Raw genomic sequence first — 17358 nt, 5'->3', positions numbered from 1 at the left:
TCGTCCAATCTCGGACCCAAACAAAGGATTTATCATTCCGCTCCCTTCAAAGCACCAAACTTTTGATTCCGTCATTCGACAATGAATCTTCCTTAAAGATCAAAACGACTAGCCAAAAAGTTGTGCCTTATGTGTTTATTTGCTTTTCATCAATATATTATCAGCGAGGGACGGGTAGATCTGCCACTAAAACTCCGAGACTATTATTAACTCTCTTATCTCCTTACATCGGCCATTTATACCAGGTCACGTGACTAGACCATACAGCCAATCAGAATCCATGTTAGGCGACAGAATCTCTTATCATGTATTTTGCTAAACTGTATCCCTCCACGATCGTGGAAACTGCAATACCAGTATTCCGGGTGTTTCATGGACTAGTGGCCGAATATCCGGGTATAGAGTAGCTAACTATACATCGTGTTTCCCCGTGAGACAACGCTGTGTAAACAACGACTCCCACCTACAACCGACACAGCCGTAGCAGACGAGAGTCGTGTGGTGACCGGGTACGCCGATCTCCGACCTCATCTACCCCACACGACATCAACACTCCAGGATCGGGTGCAGTTTCAAGTGCACATATTGGGTGCCCGAGTTTTGTACAAGGTGTGTTTCGTTACTCATTCGGTGCTGCGACACCCGGGATATTGTCAACACTTCCCATCCACCCTTTCACAACAACAGCGTTTGTTTTTCCCCGGATCCAAGAGCAGTACCTAACGTCTGTGAAATTCCAGGTCCTGTGTACCGGGTGTAGCACCATCACTGCCACCGCGTCCCTCCCATCCTCGAGGCAGGCACATGTGCGCGACCCCCTGGACTAACACTGTTATCACCCCTGTCTGATGCCCCCGGCCCCGATGTTAGGGGTTGACTTGTCTCTCGGGATGCCCACCCCAGCCAAACGTTTGTGTCGCGATGGAAGCTTGGATACTCTACGGGGATCTTCTACGGACACTTCGCCAGACAACACAAGATTCAGGAAGTGTGCAAAGCCGGGAGTTAAAGCAGGTTTGTGTCAACACGGGGTAGGCGCTTGTTTTCGGGTATTTTTGTCTCTTTAAATGCCATTTTTTATTTTCTCACTTAGAAATTTATCAACAATTTCTTAGATTTCTAACAAAACCTTTATTATCCGTATACTGGGCATTGTCATCAGGCTTACAATGAGAATCGAATAGAATTCAACATTTCATTCGTGGGAGAAATATGTATGTTGAGAGTATATTGCCAAGTTACTAGGTAACATCGTCTCGCATTTAAAAATAAATAAACCACTCTTGAGTACATTTTAATCGTACTGCGGACATTTATACATTTGTATTATTTAATCCTGACTGAATGTTGAACTTCAAGATTTATCAGGATAAAAATGATCTACCTCCAATTCTATTATGGCCCAAAAAACAATTAAAAAATGCTGTTAACAACTGCTGTTCTTAAACATATACTATACATCTGCCTCTATATAAAACGCATACATGATTGTGTCATCACCATTCAAACAATTTCAAACTGTTTACAATATATTCTGGTATCAATACATATAATCATGAAATTACATTAAAGATTTATGTCGATTTAACACACTGTTTCATTTATCTGACAGTGTCTTCGCGTAACAACAAAGCCGTGAAATGCAATCAGAAATCCGTTTTATTGACATGGAGGTAGCTGTAAATCTTTACATTTTGTATATTGTTACGGGAACTAAAGGACGAGATAGACTGAACCAGAAATGACGGCTTGTTGGACTCAGAAGGAAGTACAGTGTGGCTCTCGTAATACTCGACTGTAAATCACTCGTGTGTACTAATACCCTTATGAAGACTGCTATTCCGCCTTGTAAGGGGATGGGAAATGGATTAAATTGTCTGAATATACAAATATGTCAACAAATCATAAAAGCTGCGATGACTTAGTCCCTCGAGTCTTGAGTGTAAACACGCCGAGGACTGTAGACGTCCGGTGCGTGTGAAGATCTACCACTTTCGTCCAACACTTGGTGGCAGAGTGATCTGGTTTGACGCTGAAATCCGTTTTATTATGGTAAATCTTTATTTGCTAAATAGCTGTCTCAGTTGACATACATTATGTGTCACTTCAAGTCTGGACATCATGTCTGATGACATCTGATCGCCATGTCCAGTTCACGTATCCTTTAAAATGAAATGGAAAAACGAACATTATACTCGGAAACATGTTTTATCTTATTTGCATTTGAACCTATGATATTTAAATACAAAATACCAACGGAATCACATACGTTTCCGGGTCATCGTATTTGTGAAATCAAAATTATTATGCAAATTGTCAGAGGTGATTGTCTTGGGTATATTTTCCATCGCTAATGATATTTCGTCAGGTAACATATTTTGACTTCAGATACATTCTTTTATCATCAGCAACGATCACGTTTCTTTGATGACTTATCCTGTAAAACAACATTAATACAAGCACACAAATAAAATTACAATACTCGTCTAAAGTATGGGAAGGAGTATTCCACATGTATTCATGTAATTAAAATGCAAGCACTTAATGAACAATAAGGCTCCTACTGAGTGACAAACATTCGCATTGTGGAACATCAATTGGTTTGCCATTACGATTGGAATACGCATAAATTATATTTCATGCTTGCACTTAAACAAGTTTTCTTTTTTTTATAGTTTTTATTTTTTGTATGAAGAACCATCGAACAAAATGCATAAGACAATGAACTAACATTGTCTCAATCAAGTTCATGTTATTTTGACATGAAGTAGTGCTTAATGCTTTATGAACTTCTATCAATTCTGTCCCCAATCCCATAAACAAATATTTAATCCCCAAAACCTAAACCTTGTTTTTTGTTCAGAATTTAACCTTAAATAAATCGGGTAAAGTAGGACAAATTATGGAAGGGCAATATATGTACCCAGTTAGATAACTGGCGAAGTTAGATAAGCCAAATATGTATTTTCTTTCAAGTTATCTTTTTTAAAAAGTCACCATTTTTTCCAATATATTCAATATACTGAAACTGCTATTCAATCTGGACTTTGTTCCCGGATGAGTTACGGAGAGTTTCAGCGTTAAGAGTGCCCCCTCGAAGTCCGCCACGCGCTGACTATTATCAACTGAGACTTGTCACAGGTCACTTGTGGGGGCAGGCTTCCTGCACGAACCCAGCCCCTCCAGCTAAGATGTGGTACCCCTCAAACTGACACACTCACAGAAAACTGGCTAGATTTTCAGAATTGCTCTCGAAACACTATGATGTTAAAAGCCGTCTTTACCCATATAGAACTCATAAAAGATATGAAGTTGTAAACGTTGCGTTTTTAAGACAGTTTTATTCAATTTAAAATATTCCTCACTGATTTTCGTAATAGAGATGGGGTTTTAATGTCACGCTTTTTAGTAAAATTTTAGTAAAATACAAATAATTATTATTTATACGTAAGTATGATTTACATGAAAACGACTTAAAGCGTATTTTGTGTGAAAGAGGACGAAATGGACACAAGCTGAAACTCTACAACACACAAGACAACATGAATATTTTCTTAATGGTGTAATTAAATATCATTTACATATAACATTGCTTTAAATGAAAGGTCTATACTTTCTGTTTTTATTTGTGTTGTTACCTCTGTTAAGATTTAGGTAAAAGTAATATCCATATATCTATTGGTAATGGGGCGGTGGGGTAGCCTAGTGGTTAAAGCGTTGGCTCGTCACGCCGAAGACCCGGGTTCGATTCCCCACATGGGCACAATGTGTTAAGCCCATTTCTGGTGTCCCCCGCCGTGATATTGCTGGAATATTGCTAAAAGCGGCGTAAAACTAAACTCAGTCAGTCAGTCTATTGGTAATGACATATGTCAAGATAGAAAGATGACAAATGAAACCTTGGAGAGTTACATTCATTTAGATCTGGTTTTAGTAGGCAACAGAAATGCATATACACATCCTACACAGTAGGTACCACACACAGATATCCATGTTAGCTTGGTTTGTGTCACGAACTTTCATAGTCATATTACATCGTAGAACTATCTCCTGCGTTCACGGGTAACTTACATATTCAGATTTGACGCCCCGAAGAGCTACATTTGTCCAATGACTTGCCCAAATATTGACTTAAATCACTGATTTGGCTTCATACTTGAAACCACTTACCCGCTATCATGCTCCAAACATCGACCTAAGACAGTCGTTTCCTCTGCGGTTGTGTGTGTTTATACAAGCTTGAAGACCTGTCCGTCTGTGCTCACCTGTACTCACCTGTTACAGGTACTGTGTCCTCCACGATCAGACTACATGGCTCACGGTAATTGCATTTTTATGCTGTCTGTGTTTTAAGTTGGAGATGTTCTTGCGTTTCAAGATTGCCTCTCTATCTTCCAGTGATGTCTCAAGTTGACGGGCATTTGTCTATGGGTTTGACATAGACGGTATTTTCCCTGTACTTGACTTTATCCCTTTGAGTTTTTAAATGTCTACTGTACGTAGAGTATTCATGTTGTGAGGGATAGTTTATAATTTATTTATACTGATTGAATTAATTATGAATACAGTAAATTTTTAATTAAATGATGCAATGGTGTAAAGATATTTTAATCATTCGCGTTTATTAAAAGTATTCATATATATCTTATCTAATAAAAACAAAATAATTTTCATTTATCCAAAATACAAGTCTATTTGTGATTTTTCAAAAATATCTCCGGAGCTATATGTGAGTATTACAGAAAATATATTGAAAATACGTAATTCAAAAAGTTACAAAACTCCTATTATACAACAGTGTAAAACTGACCGCACTTATTTGTGTAATATCTTGTAATGTGATGTGATATCGATGGACTAGTGACAGAATGAAGTGTTCCTTCATTGCAGCTGTCACTGTTCACTCAATTTAAAGCAAATGATAAGCTGAAAATCAAAACAATCAAATTATATGGCAGAGATGACTATATCTGGACACAGGTTTGGTTAACCAGCTGACAGATCATGTAATTATTTCAAGTTATTATTGTCGGTGACGGATAAATTATTCTTTTAGTCTGCGAAAACGAAATAAAAAAATTGAAAATAACTTTCCCCAAAAATGATATTGTAAATCAAAATGTAAATGCATGGTGAGAAAAGTGATAAAGTTCTGCTTAAATTGAACAAAATACATGTCCGCTGATATACAACAAATAAAACGCCCCTTATTAACATAGTCTAATGTTCGTCGTGGCGTCATGGGACGCATTTAAGACCGTATTTGCCTTAATATGCCTTTAATTGTTTCCTGAAAGTCCTGCAATGTCCCATAAAAGAACCGCGGTGATGCCGCTGACACCATCATGTCAATGTGTTTAACACATAGATCTAAATGTACAGGTACAGTCAGGTACAGATTTTGATATTCCCATGAACACAAACATTGCCTAATCCTGGAGCTAATTTTAATAGCAGTGGTCGAAGGAGAAACCTTGGCACAGAACCTAAACATGCAATCAGAGACCATATAATAGATAGGTCATAATTAGAAGTAAACATGTCCATCTTTCTCCATGAAACTCGATTCCAGTTTTGTTTACATTGAGTAATTGACTTTTGTCCCGTTTTGTAAATAGCATTACCTTTTAGACTCATGTTTACAGGTATATATCGACATGAATCGAAAGACTGTCAATAATACAAAAATATTTTAAAATAACTGGATAGATGTACTGAGCTACCGTACATGTAATACATGTCTTTGTTTTGTCAAAAAGTGTGGAATTATACATATTACATGTAGCAAACGGTTAAGCTGCAGGAATACCCAGAACCAGGCTTCCCTGGCGTACACATGCTCTACTCCATACAGGGTTTACGCAGCAGAGATCATATAGGATAACTTAACACAGTGGTATTTGGAGTAACTGTGATAAATTCCCTCAAGTCGTTTTCAAACGTGAATTGGAATACTATCTGGTATGATGTTGGGACCTTGTTTGAATTTTCCCAGCTAGTTTTAGCTCTACTCCATACAGGGTTTACGCAGCAGAGATCATATAGGATAACTCAACACAGTGGTATTTGGAGTAACTGTGATAAATTCCCTCAAGTCGTTTTCAAACGTGAATTGGAATACAATCTGGTATGATGTTGGGACCTTGTTTGAATTTTCCCAGCTAGTTTTAGTTTGTACCTTTTACTTATGTTTATTGATTAAATAATTGTAACGTGTTAACAGCAGCGGAAATGCGTCTTCCATAATTCATATAGACAGTAATGTGTATTATCAGTATGGAGTCAGTATCTTCATTCACATCTCGGTAATGTATGCTGTACAACTTCTGTTGTTTATCTTTTATTCAGGAAATTATTGTGTAACGTGTTTTCGTTTCACTAGTGAAAGAGCTATTTTTATTAGGTTTTTTTACCAACTTGTCCTCACGCTCGTTTTGCGTTTTTATGTAAAACACGGACGTTCGGGGTTTTTTAATAAAATATATATTATATTTAGCCTCTTACTAATATTTTTTTATTGAAAATCGTTAAAGTTAAGAAGTAATGTTTCCGACCATTATTTCCAAACAAAGGCATTATTATCGCTAGAGGAAAGCACCTGCCTCTATAAACTGCTCAGTGTGCTTGTTGGAGCTCTATGAAAATTTGGAATGGCATTAAACGAACAATCTGAATCCTCTTCAGTCGGACTTGTGCCAACATTCGGATTTTAGTACCTCCATAGGAAAGTCCGCCTGTTTTATAATCACTGTTTTATTACCAGTGCCCCGTGCACGCGTCCGAAGCAAACGAACTTAAGCATGTAAATGTGGCATCTTAGATCGTCATAAAGTAGTAATAGCACAACGCGTTGTATACCTTGTGAGGCGAGTTGTGTCGCCTGCAGCAGATGTTATGACAGCGTTCATGAGATCAATGCTCGACTAACTATGACGCGGGTTAGATTATGAATGTACATACTTTAAATAATATAAGTTATTATCCAACATCTACGATAAGGAATGTATATTTTATGCAGGGAATTTTATCTCGTTTACACGAGTCCTTGAATGTATCGATATTTAATGTTTGCAGTGGTTGCGGTTGTTGTGACAGTTTGGTACAAACATCACGCAATTTCGCATTGTTGTAGATTTATTGTTGAATGTTCGTGTATCAAAAGGTAATAATATTATAAAATGAATAAATTTTAGATATTTTAACATTGATTTGGTGAAAGGTACCTTTCACGGGGATACATATGTGTATATTATAATTGTCAGTATCGTCGTCATCATCATCATCATCATTGGACATTATGTACAAAATGTTAGAACGCTATAACCAACATGTACAGTATATACAACGATATTACCAATTCAAGACAATGTCTTCATTAAAGGATGTTTCTTTCTGTAGAAGAACATTAACGTCAGCATGTGCCGTCCGAGTGCAAATGATAAGAATTTGGTAAATGTTTATGGCACCATAAATAATTTGAAAGGAACAGAATAATTTTAAAACTTAAAAACAAAAATATAAAGTATGACGTATTGAAATAAATAAAATAAGATGGCTTTGGTGAATGAATGAAAATTTAATTTTATGAATTATGACCAAAATGTTTTACATGATGAATTATAATTTAGTAGTATAGAAATTGTTAATAGTATAGTGTCAGGGGAAGATAACAATTCAGGCAGGAGGGAGTAAGGCAGGAATCTGTTCAAAACACCCGAAATATATATGCCTTTCGTATCTCAGGATAACCTGTCCCACGCCTAGATGTGATCTCAAAATGTTCGAATTCTGTCCTCTGTATAACAGATCCAAAATTTACATGAATAAAGTAATTTATAATTATATTATATTTGTATAGCGCCAATATCCAGCTCATCTCAGCTGCTCAAAGGCGCTTTGTTTTTCTCAGGCGTTTGCTTTTTTCGTCTTGTTATTTTGGGTCCTGATATACAACCCCTATTTGATACAGAATTACAATGTCGACCTCACATAATTAAAGGTAGCAATACGTTTTTAAACCCCAAGCCTTACATTTCTGCCCTTGCCAAACATACATCATCCACACAACCATACATAATATTGTATTCTCGTCTTAATGTCAAGTGGTGGTAAATCCCAGTTGCGACACGTGTCTGCGATAGATGTAATTCGAATATAGAAACTAGACTGCAATGCCATGTCAGTGAAAGATAACATAAGCTTAATGATTAAGATGAACTGTGATTTACGAAGTGTTGATTGACTTAAGGAGGTTTTATCGGGTGTAAAACAAGGCACTCAATGGGTAATTAACACCTGCGTGAAATACAACAAGGTGTCATAAAGCAATAAATCCGCCGACTCGTGGAGTCCCTGTAGGTCGTGTTGGTTTGCACTACGTGACTATTAGCGGGATGTAAGCTCAAAGCTCCTGAATGTAACTTTTGTTTCGGTTTCGACTTGAGTCTCATTATATGGCATAACGTTGATGGCAAATTAGAGATATATATAGTAAGAGAGAGAAAAAAAGAGAGAGCGAGAGGGAAAGAGAGAGACTGAGTGAGGGACAGTGAGTGTGCGAGATGAGGGAGAGAGAGACAGCGAAAGAAAGAGCGACTGAGTGTGGGGCAGTGGGTGAGTGAGTGCGATATGAGGGAGAGAGAGAAAGAAAGAACGACTGAGTGAGGGACAGTGGGTGAGTGAGTGCGAGATGAGGGAGAGAGAAAGAAAGAACGACTGAGTGAGGGACAGTGGGTGAGTGAGTGCGAGATGGGGAGAGAGAATGGGAGAGAAACATATATAGAACGAGAGAGAGGTTTTTAATGTAAGACAATGGTTAACAATAACGCGAGGGAGGGAGAGAGACGGAGAGAGAAAGAGAGCGATAACGGAAGGGGAAAGGTTACAATGATAATCACGATGACGATGAGCAGGAGGATGCTGTAGAGGATGTGGGTGGTGACAACAACACGACTCCCACCAATACAACATCTCCAACAGTATACCTGAAATGCCACAATGATTGAAAATCTTATGAACCAATTGTTTTAACTTCTTTGAGGGGCGTTTAGAAGTTGGATCAATAACGGTGTTAGAACCTACACCGAAACATCGCTCTCTTTCTGTTATAAAGAAGGTTTTCATCCATATATTGTCTCTCTCTCTGTTATAAAGAAGGTGTTCATCCATTTATTGTCATCTTTCCTTGCCTATTATTATATTCACACCTTTCACTTTTACAATTTCCGCCATATTATGCCTAAGTACAATGTGACATATATCTCGCTACCTGTATATCAATGCAGATAAAACTCCTTGCAACATGCCCTGTGCCATAAATTCGGCTTTACAAAAAACGAATGTCATTTTATCACACAGCAGATGTATCTGTCCAAAGTGCACAGTTTACACCGTGAGTCATCGATTTGAAGCCTGTCGTAGTTTACATGTGACCGCTGTGAGTAACCCAAAACGCAAACTAAAAGGCGAATAATCCTCCAAAACTGATAAATTCCTTTATCAACTTTTTCAAAGTGCTCAAAGATAACCTGAAGCAAAATATGTGACCTCGCCCATGGAAAAGTTGCAAAATTAGAATAAAAAAGAAGAGCACAATGACTACCTGAAATAAAACAATATAAGAATGCATAATAAATTAAAATTAAAAGGAATGTGTAACGATTATTGGAGTAAAATACAGGTTCACGTCGTTATAATGATTCTTATATCAAAGGAAAAAATATTCAACGACTCTCTGGAAACTAAACTGGGTTTTACGTGCATTACAAAATTCACGTATTAAAATTAATAAGGCCCAAATGGAATTTTCAAACAAAACATAGGTTTCCATCCATGATACAAATGCAGTATGAACTTAAAGAAGTTTAACCACATATTTGAGCCAAAGCCTTGATTCAGGGGTTAAGACACAGATATGAGCATATTCAACGTTAAAACATGCCATCCCTCCTTCACAAGTACATCATGCTCAGTTAAACGTGAAGAGGAACCATTTGTGATTTCAGAAACATAAATGATGTGCAAATATTAAATAGAAACTGATAATGCGTTAATGTGCAGTAATTAATGTGCGTTATTGTGCAGTAATTAATGCGTGTTAATTGTCTAAATCATTTCCTTATATAACATGGGAATAAAATAACACATTAAAACAAGACAACATCTTCATAATATATGACAAACAAATTGAGGTTCGTTTAAGCTGACCAATATATAGTAAGAATATACTCCGTTTCAATTTTAATGTTAGATGCACTTGATAACTCCATAATTCCCCAACAAACACATAAATCATGTTGTCTTGGGTCAAAGATTTCAAGTTTAATAAACACACACCTTCATCTAATTTGCCCAACTCCTGCCTCATGTATATCAAGTCTTGTCAGAAATATATGTGCCTGTAATCGAGCCAGCGGACACTGCTGTATATTGACATGGGTAGACGTATGGTGACATCTGCCAGAATGTTTGAACAGACACTGCGAGATAAGGTTCCGATGATAGGGGATGTCTTAACCCAATGTGTCCATTGAAACTATTTGTCAATAACTAGCTTAGTTATCGAACAGATTGCAGTGATATTTCAGATTTTGGTTTAACCATGTTTTGTAGTGGCAGCATGTAGAAAGTAATGGATTAAGGTAAAGGAATGTAAAGTCATACTGCACATCATTTGAAAAGTTAGAGATGTCGGAAATTTCTTTTTTTTTCGATAAAACGACACGTTTTAAAAATAGTAAGTAATTGTCTGCATTTCTTTTTAAAAACATATGCCAGATAGTACATTAGTATAGTATTAGTATTGTTTGACTGATGGGAAGAACAGGGAAGGAAGAAGAAGAAGGAACATCGTGATTTTGACCTTACTTAGCTTTAGGTTTTTTTAGTAATTTATCTAGAGAAATTGTCAGGTAAAATATCACTTCCCCTTACTAGAAAACAACAAGTCACGACTTAGACTGCGTAGATCCCTTTCCGAAATGATCACAATACACCAGGGGTGGAAATAACCCATTGCCCAACGTGCGAGTCCAGTGTTTTTTTTCTGCCGGGCAAGCGAATTTGTATATCACACTGTACCGGTGTCCAGTTGACTTTCCAATGTTAATTATGTTGTTTATTTAACAAATCAGCAAGAAAACGGTCGGTATAGTGGAAAATTATCAGGGCAAGTGACTTTACATGTGCCACTGTACCGGAGTACACTATCAATTTTAAAGTTATTTCCACCCATGTACACACACTTATAGCTCGGCATGTATTTTCCTGTTGGGTATTTGATGCAATCCTAGCACAGATCTCGCAGCAAACGAGATGAACAATTTGAGTTTACAAATGATATGATCAGACCATATGGTAAATATACCCTTCTACCAAGCACACTTTTCAATTTCTCGCATTCGTTCCAGGAAGGAAAGATTGGGTGAGACCTACGACTTGTTGTTTATACCAGTACGTTCCTGACGTAGTCAGAATGATACGGCGGAGACAACAGAGATTTCTTGTTAAAATGTGTGAAGGCGTTTGACGTTCCCGATCAAATAATTATTGTTAAACGAAAATTCTGCATCATCAAGCCGTTTTGTCTTCCTTTTATGAATCATATCCGAATGATGGTCAGTTTCAAATGCAAAATACAGGTTTCAAATCTCTGAACAGCAGCTTTTTGTATTTCATGTCTTATTCTAGTTTTACCTCTTGGTAGTTTCATTTACTGTAACACTTGTTGGAGATCTAACTCATATAAGACGGGATGAAGGTCCATAAGTAACACGTGTAGGTACAAAGGTCAACGCTTTACCAACATTTCTTCGTCAAACATTCGTTCAAGATTCGATTCTGTGTACTGTACCGTAAATTAGCAATGCTGATGTGGTATTTATCAATCATCAGATATAGAACAGAGGAAAATGCATGTAAACACATTAAGGAAGATGGAAGTAAATAAATTATCATTATTGGGGCCAGCCAAGGCTGCCTATTTCCCTGAACTATACTGGAATGAGGAAAAAAGCCCACAAAGGCCCCAGCAGTGGCGACCTTGTAGCAACAATACTCATGATGTAAAGTCATGCACAAATGTTGAAATACCCAAAACTGTTCTTCATATATATTGTGCATCGAAGACAGGTCAAATGCCCATCAAAGAATGCCATTCGCAGTTTGAAGACTGTAACTGTGAAAGAGCACTGATCAAACCCTAATGAAGGTAAAGGCATTCTCATTTCAAGGTTTGGAGATGTCCGTTTGGTCAGGTGGATACTTGACCTGCCTTTGTAAGTGTTTGTGATGGATGTCGCCAATGAGGCAGGATACGCTTACCTCTACGCGAAACACTTCGTATCGTTACTGAGTCATTTTCTTTAAGAAACAACGCATGTACATCGGTTGTATATCGCCTGTCGCTTTGTGTGAATATTGTGGCATTTGAGCATTTGGGCTTTGCGATACCAAGTAAGGTTTGTTTTGGTTTGTTGTTTAACGCCGTGCTCAGCAATATTCCAGCTATATGGCGGCGATCTGTAAAAATCGAGTCTGAAAAAGACAATCAAGTGATCAACATGATGAGCGTCTACGTGACTGGGATACGATGGGTCGTGTCAACCACGTCACCGAGCCTGACACCCGATCTTACGACAATCATGGGTTACTGCAGACCAATTCTAACCCGGGTCTACACGGGTAACATAGTCAGGGCAATGCCGTAGTGATAGTGTGTGTTTTATTGGTTTTGATTCTGTTACAAATGATGGGTTTAAACCCATGTTTGTTGGTGGAGAGAATTGAAAAACAAATTTTCGTGCAATGTCAAGGTTTCTTGATACCGGTGCCACTGCTGTTTGCAGTGTTTTAGCTACTATTTTCAGCCCAGTAACACGTGTAAGTGAGTGAGTTTGGTTTTACACCACTTTTACAAATATTCCAGCAATATCACGGCGGGGGACACCAGAAATGGGCTTCACAGATTGTACCAATGTTGGGAATCGAACCCGCGTGCAATCTTACAGAAGTGTATATGTAACTGTCTTTACTATCCGGTATTTACTATACTTGTAGCACGGTTTGACCTGAATTGTTCCTTTGATGGGAGAACTGGGATGGGGTTTGTGATCATAATTGACATGAACTGGCGTCGAACACATGATCAGTAAATGTTTCTGATGTAGTCAAAGAACGCTGGTTTGTACCGCAAACTGCGCCACCGTCGACCACTGTATCGCCCAGACACTCTGTCACCCGAAACAGACCCTAACTTAATCCATATAAACGTCATCTTGAGATATTAACTTTCATAATCTCTTTCAGTTTGACACAAAGTCTTTCACGCCAAAACATGAATAAATTGTTTTATCGCCAAACTGACAGACATCTCTAACACATTAAAATATCTTGACATTAATTTTATCAACTGGTCACAAGCTGGTGAGATAAGCTTCGTAATCTACCGTTATCATTACCGTGAATCAGGCTTTTGTCTGCCGTAGAGAGAACATGGATACGGCATGGAGTTTAGGGTCGGGGGCATGGGAAGGGGTTTTGGGGATGATGGCATGGCATGGGGTTTAGGGTCGGGGGCATGGGAAGGGTTTGGGGGTTGATGGCAGGGCATGGGGTTTAGGGTCGGGGGCTTGGGAAGGGGTTTGGGGTTGATGGCATGGCATGGGGTTAGGATCAGGGGCATGGCAAGGGGTTTGGGGGTTGAGGGCATGGCATGGTGTTTCGGGGAGGGGACATGGGAAGGGGTTTTGGGGTTGATGACATGCATGGAGTTTAGGGTCGAGGGTCAAGGAACGGGGTTTGGGGTTAAGATCATAGGGTTAAGGGGCATGGAGTGGGGTTTGGGGTTTGATGGCATGGCATGGGTTTAGGGTCAGGGGCATGGGAATTTTGGGGGTTCATGTTCATGTCATGGCATGGGTTTTGTCTTGTATAGTGAGGTTCGAGGTTCAGGGTCTGTGTACTTGTGTTGCAGAGACACATTGTTTTGTTAGAAATATTGATTTAGGAAACATCAATACTATCTATGATTCAAATACGTGCATTATGTCAATACTACATGACACTTATCCTTTGCAATGAAGGTAGGACAGGCGCAGATACTCGTCAGATCCTCAGGTGCTCATATAAGCCACAGTACGGCGACTATACTCATTTTACCCTCGTACATGTATATTCATTAAGACCCCAGATATCCTTTAACTATCAAGGAAATGCTTGTTTACCACACAAGTACTTATTTATACATCAGTGCGATAAATATATAAATATACCCAACTTAACCTCATTGCCTTAAAAATAGTCATTTTAACCTCATCGCCTGGAAAATATCCATTTCAACCTCATCGCCCTGAAAATACCCATTTTAACTTCATTGCCTAGAAGATACCCAATTTAACCTCTTCGCCTTGAGGATACCCATTTTAACCTGTGTGGTAAAGAAACCCATTTTAACCTCAGTACGGCCATGCTATTTAATCACAAGTCATTTCGGAGAAGCTACACACCAGCAACTTCAATGCGGTGAACGTGCTCGTTTTAACCTCAGATTAAGTTTGATAATAATAAACAGTTCAGTAAAGATATGCGTACAAATAGTTGTGTGACTGTATTTCCATTTACTTCGCAGTAATCAGAATAGCACCAGGTGTTATAGCCCTGCTCTTAACAAATAGCGGCATAGCATGCCCGTGTGATTCAAGAAAACTTACACGATATCTCGCACAGCACTGCGAAGGATATCTGTAGTGTTTGGGCAACACGATCACAAATTTGTGATTTTTAATTCACAATGAGTTTTCAAAATATTTATGCTGTTTTCTTTTGGATTTTGTGTAGGTGGGGTTATTTTATTATTTTGTTGCTGTTGTTGTTGTTGTCGTCGTTTTGGGTATTTTTTCTTGTGGTGTTTTCTATATTTATAATTATTTATTTCATTATATTGTAACGTATTGCCCAAACACCGGGACTGTAGTTGCTTTGGTTTGTACATCGGTTTACCAGTCTTTACAAAGGAACCTGGTAGGACACGTGTTCTGACACTGAAGTCTCTGATTCCAGAGCCTGACACAGATGACAGCCAGGTGTTCTCAGACGACGACAGTATGATGGAGGATGAAGAGAAGCCCGGGGGTCACGAGAACAGTTGCCAGGACAACAGCATCTCACAACAACAGCAGAAGAAGACAGTGGCCCAGATCATGAGGGACAAGAAGAAGCAGACCAACTTGACCTTGCAGTGGTGAGTTCTACTCCTCTCACTCTTTAAACGATAACCTTTCTGATCGGGGTCCGGATTATAAAGGTTATATATTTCTTCTCAACGTTTACAACAGAATCTGTTTGTTATCATCATTCCTGATGAACTAGTTTCCTTCATGACGTTACTGTTAAAGATGGCACTGATGTGGTAAGATCAGGTGTGGCCATTGACAGTATCAGGTATGATGGAATCGTTACATGTCCACTTGGTAATGTGATCGGATCTGTGGTCATTTGAATACTTGTACTGCATGTGATGTTTTAAATGCAATTTGAGTTGCTGCATTAGGTGATGATGATGACCTCTGAAATTGTTACCAGAAAAAGAATCTTTTAGTTCAAAGTTAAACGTTGTGGCTCTGTTTTCTATCTAATTTACAGGTTTAAAGTGAATAAAGGCAACTGAAAGTTTAATCCTTTTACGAAGGAATTGGCAGAACACTTAAACATATAAGAAAAACACGTGCAATAATACATAACCTCTATTCACAAAATATTAGTGAGTGAGTTTAGTCTTACGCCGCACTCAGCAATATTCCAGCTAAATGGCGGCGGTCTGTAAATAATTGAGTCTGGACCAGACACTCCAGTGATCAACTGCATGAGCATCGATCTGCGCAATTGGGAACCGATGACATGTGTCAACCAAGTCAGAGAGCCTGACCACCCGATCCCGTTAGTCGCCTCTTACGACAAGCATGGGTTACTGAAGACTCATTCACAGAATATTAGTACAGTCACTAGTGTTCAATGTTCTGTTTGAAAGCTACAGTTCAGTAGCTGCCTGTGTTGTACTTGTCCTGCAAAGATGTCTCGAAATGTTGCAAACGCAAAACACAATCCCAGCACCCAGCATGGTGGTTTTGCTTTGAGGTCAAGGACATAGTGATGTATTATATAATGATGACGTCATCTCCGTTATCCTCTAAGCTTTATGATGCTAATAAGTTCAGTACCATAGTGACCATTGTTTGATATGAATAATATAATATATACAAATATATTTTCTCCCAAGCTCATGCTTCTCAGCATGGAAATTTATAAAGGTCATTTCGCAAGTCTGATCCCCTTTTGATAAAACATCACAGATGAGTCGGCTAAAAGACATACAAATAACTTGATTCAGATTGACTAATGTTATTCGTTAATATGTGTATGACATAAAGGTCTTAAAACTTTGGCTATAATTATTGTTCGAGACTTCTACTATGTAAATAATTGAGCAGAAGCTTGTCATTTCTTTCAGATATTTTCTCAAGCATAAATTATTTGTATTCCTTAATATGTGTATAGCATAAAGGTCTTAAAACTTTGTCACTTTACTTTGGTGTGACGATGAGAAGTGTTGCAGTAGTACCTAGCATCGACTGTCACAATGCTGTTGCAACATCTCTATCGCTATTGTAATATGTTGCGATATTATGATGAGCAACTTTGTCGCCTTGACTTAGTTTCATGTGATGCCAAACTCATACGGCCGTCTCCTAGGTTGCGCTGATTGTTACGGGCGTCGTCAGGGAGTCAAGGGAGATAACTGATTACTAGTTGTGTCAATGCCAACTAAATAATTGGTATTGCCATCAATGTAATTGAGCACAGGGTGGGCAAGGATGGGATAGGGGTGGTTGAGGAGCGTGGTGGGGTCGGGAGACGTCCCCAAAGTCAACGACATTCGCTGTGCGAAGTTTTATCCCTTTATGCTACAGAAGAGACAAAAAAATATTATTGTTGTTGTTATGAATCATAGATTTCACGTGCCGGTAATTGTCAACACCACATCCGTACTCGTGTGTCTGTTTGTTTTGTTTGTTATTGTTTGTTTGTTTGGGTTTATTTTAGGGTTTTGTACCGAGGACGATCCGGGTTGGAATTCATCTTCAGTAACCCATGTTTGTCGTCATAAGAGGCGACTAACGGGATTGGGTGGTCAGGCTCGCTGACTTGGTTTACACATGTCATCGTATCCCAATTGCGCAGATCGATGCCCATGCTGTTGATTACTATTGTCTGGTCGAGATTCAGTCATTTACAGACCGGTGCTATATAGCTGGAATATTGCTGAGTGCGGCGTAAAACTAAACTCACTCACTTGTACCGAGG

The 17358-nt window shown here is 38.6% G+C and overlaps 1 protein-coding gene across 1 annotated transcript in view; it reads left to right on the top strand.

Annotated features, from left to right (window-relative positions):
- The first annotated feature begins 344 nt into the window (after positions 1-344).
- LOC124261987 (DNA-binding protein RFX6-like) overlaps positions 345-17358 on the top strand; it is an 84074-nt gene continuing 67060 nt past the window's right edge. The window contains 2 exon segments of the mRNA XM_046696368.1: positions 345-1014; positions 15058-15238. Of these exon segments, the coding sequence (XP_046552324.1) occupies positions 891-1014; positions 15058-15238 (305 nt within the window). The 5' untranslated portion in view covers positions 345-890.

This window comes from Haliotis rubra, unplaced genomic scaffold (genome assembly GCF_003918875.1).
Source record: "Haliotis rubra isolate DU_JTF1 unplaced genomic scaffold, ASM391887v1 Scf82, whole genome shotgun sequence".
Classification (NCBI taxonomy): domain Eukaryota; kingdom Metazoa; phylum Mollusca; class Gastropoda; order Lepetellida; family Haliotidae; genus Haliotis; species Haliotis rubra.
This window is presented reverse-complemented; position numbering and strand designations above follow the sequence as displayed.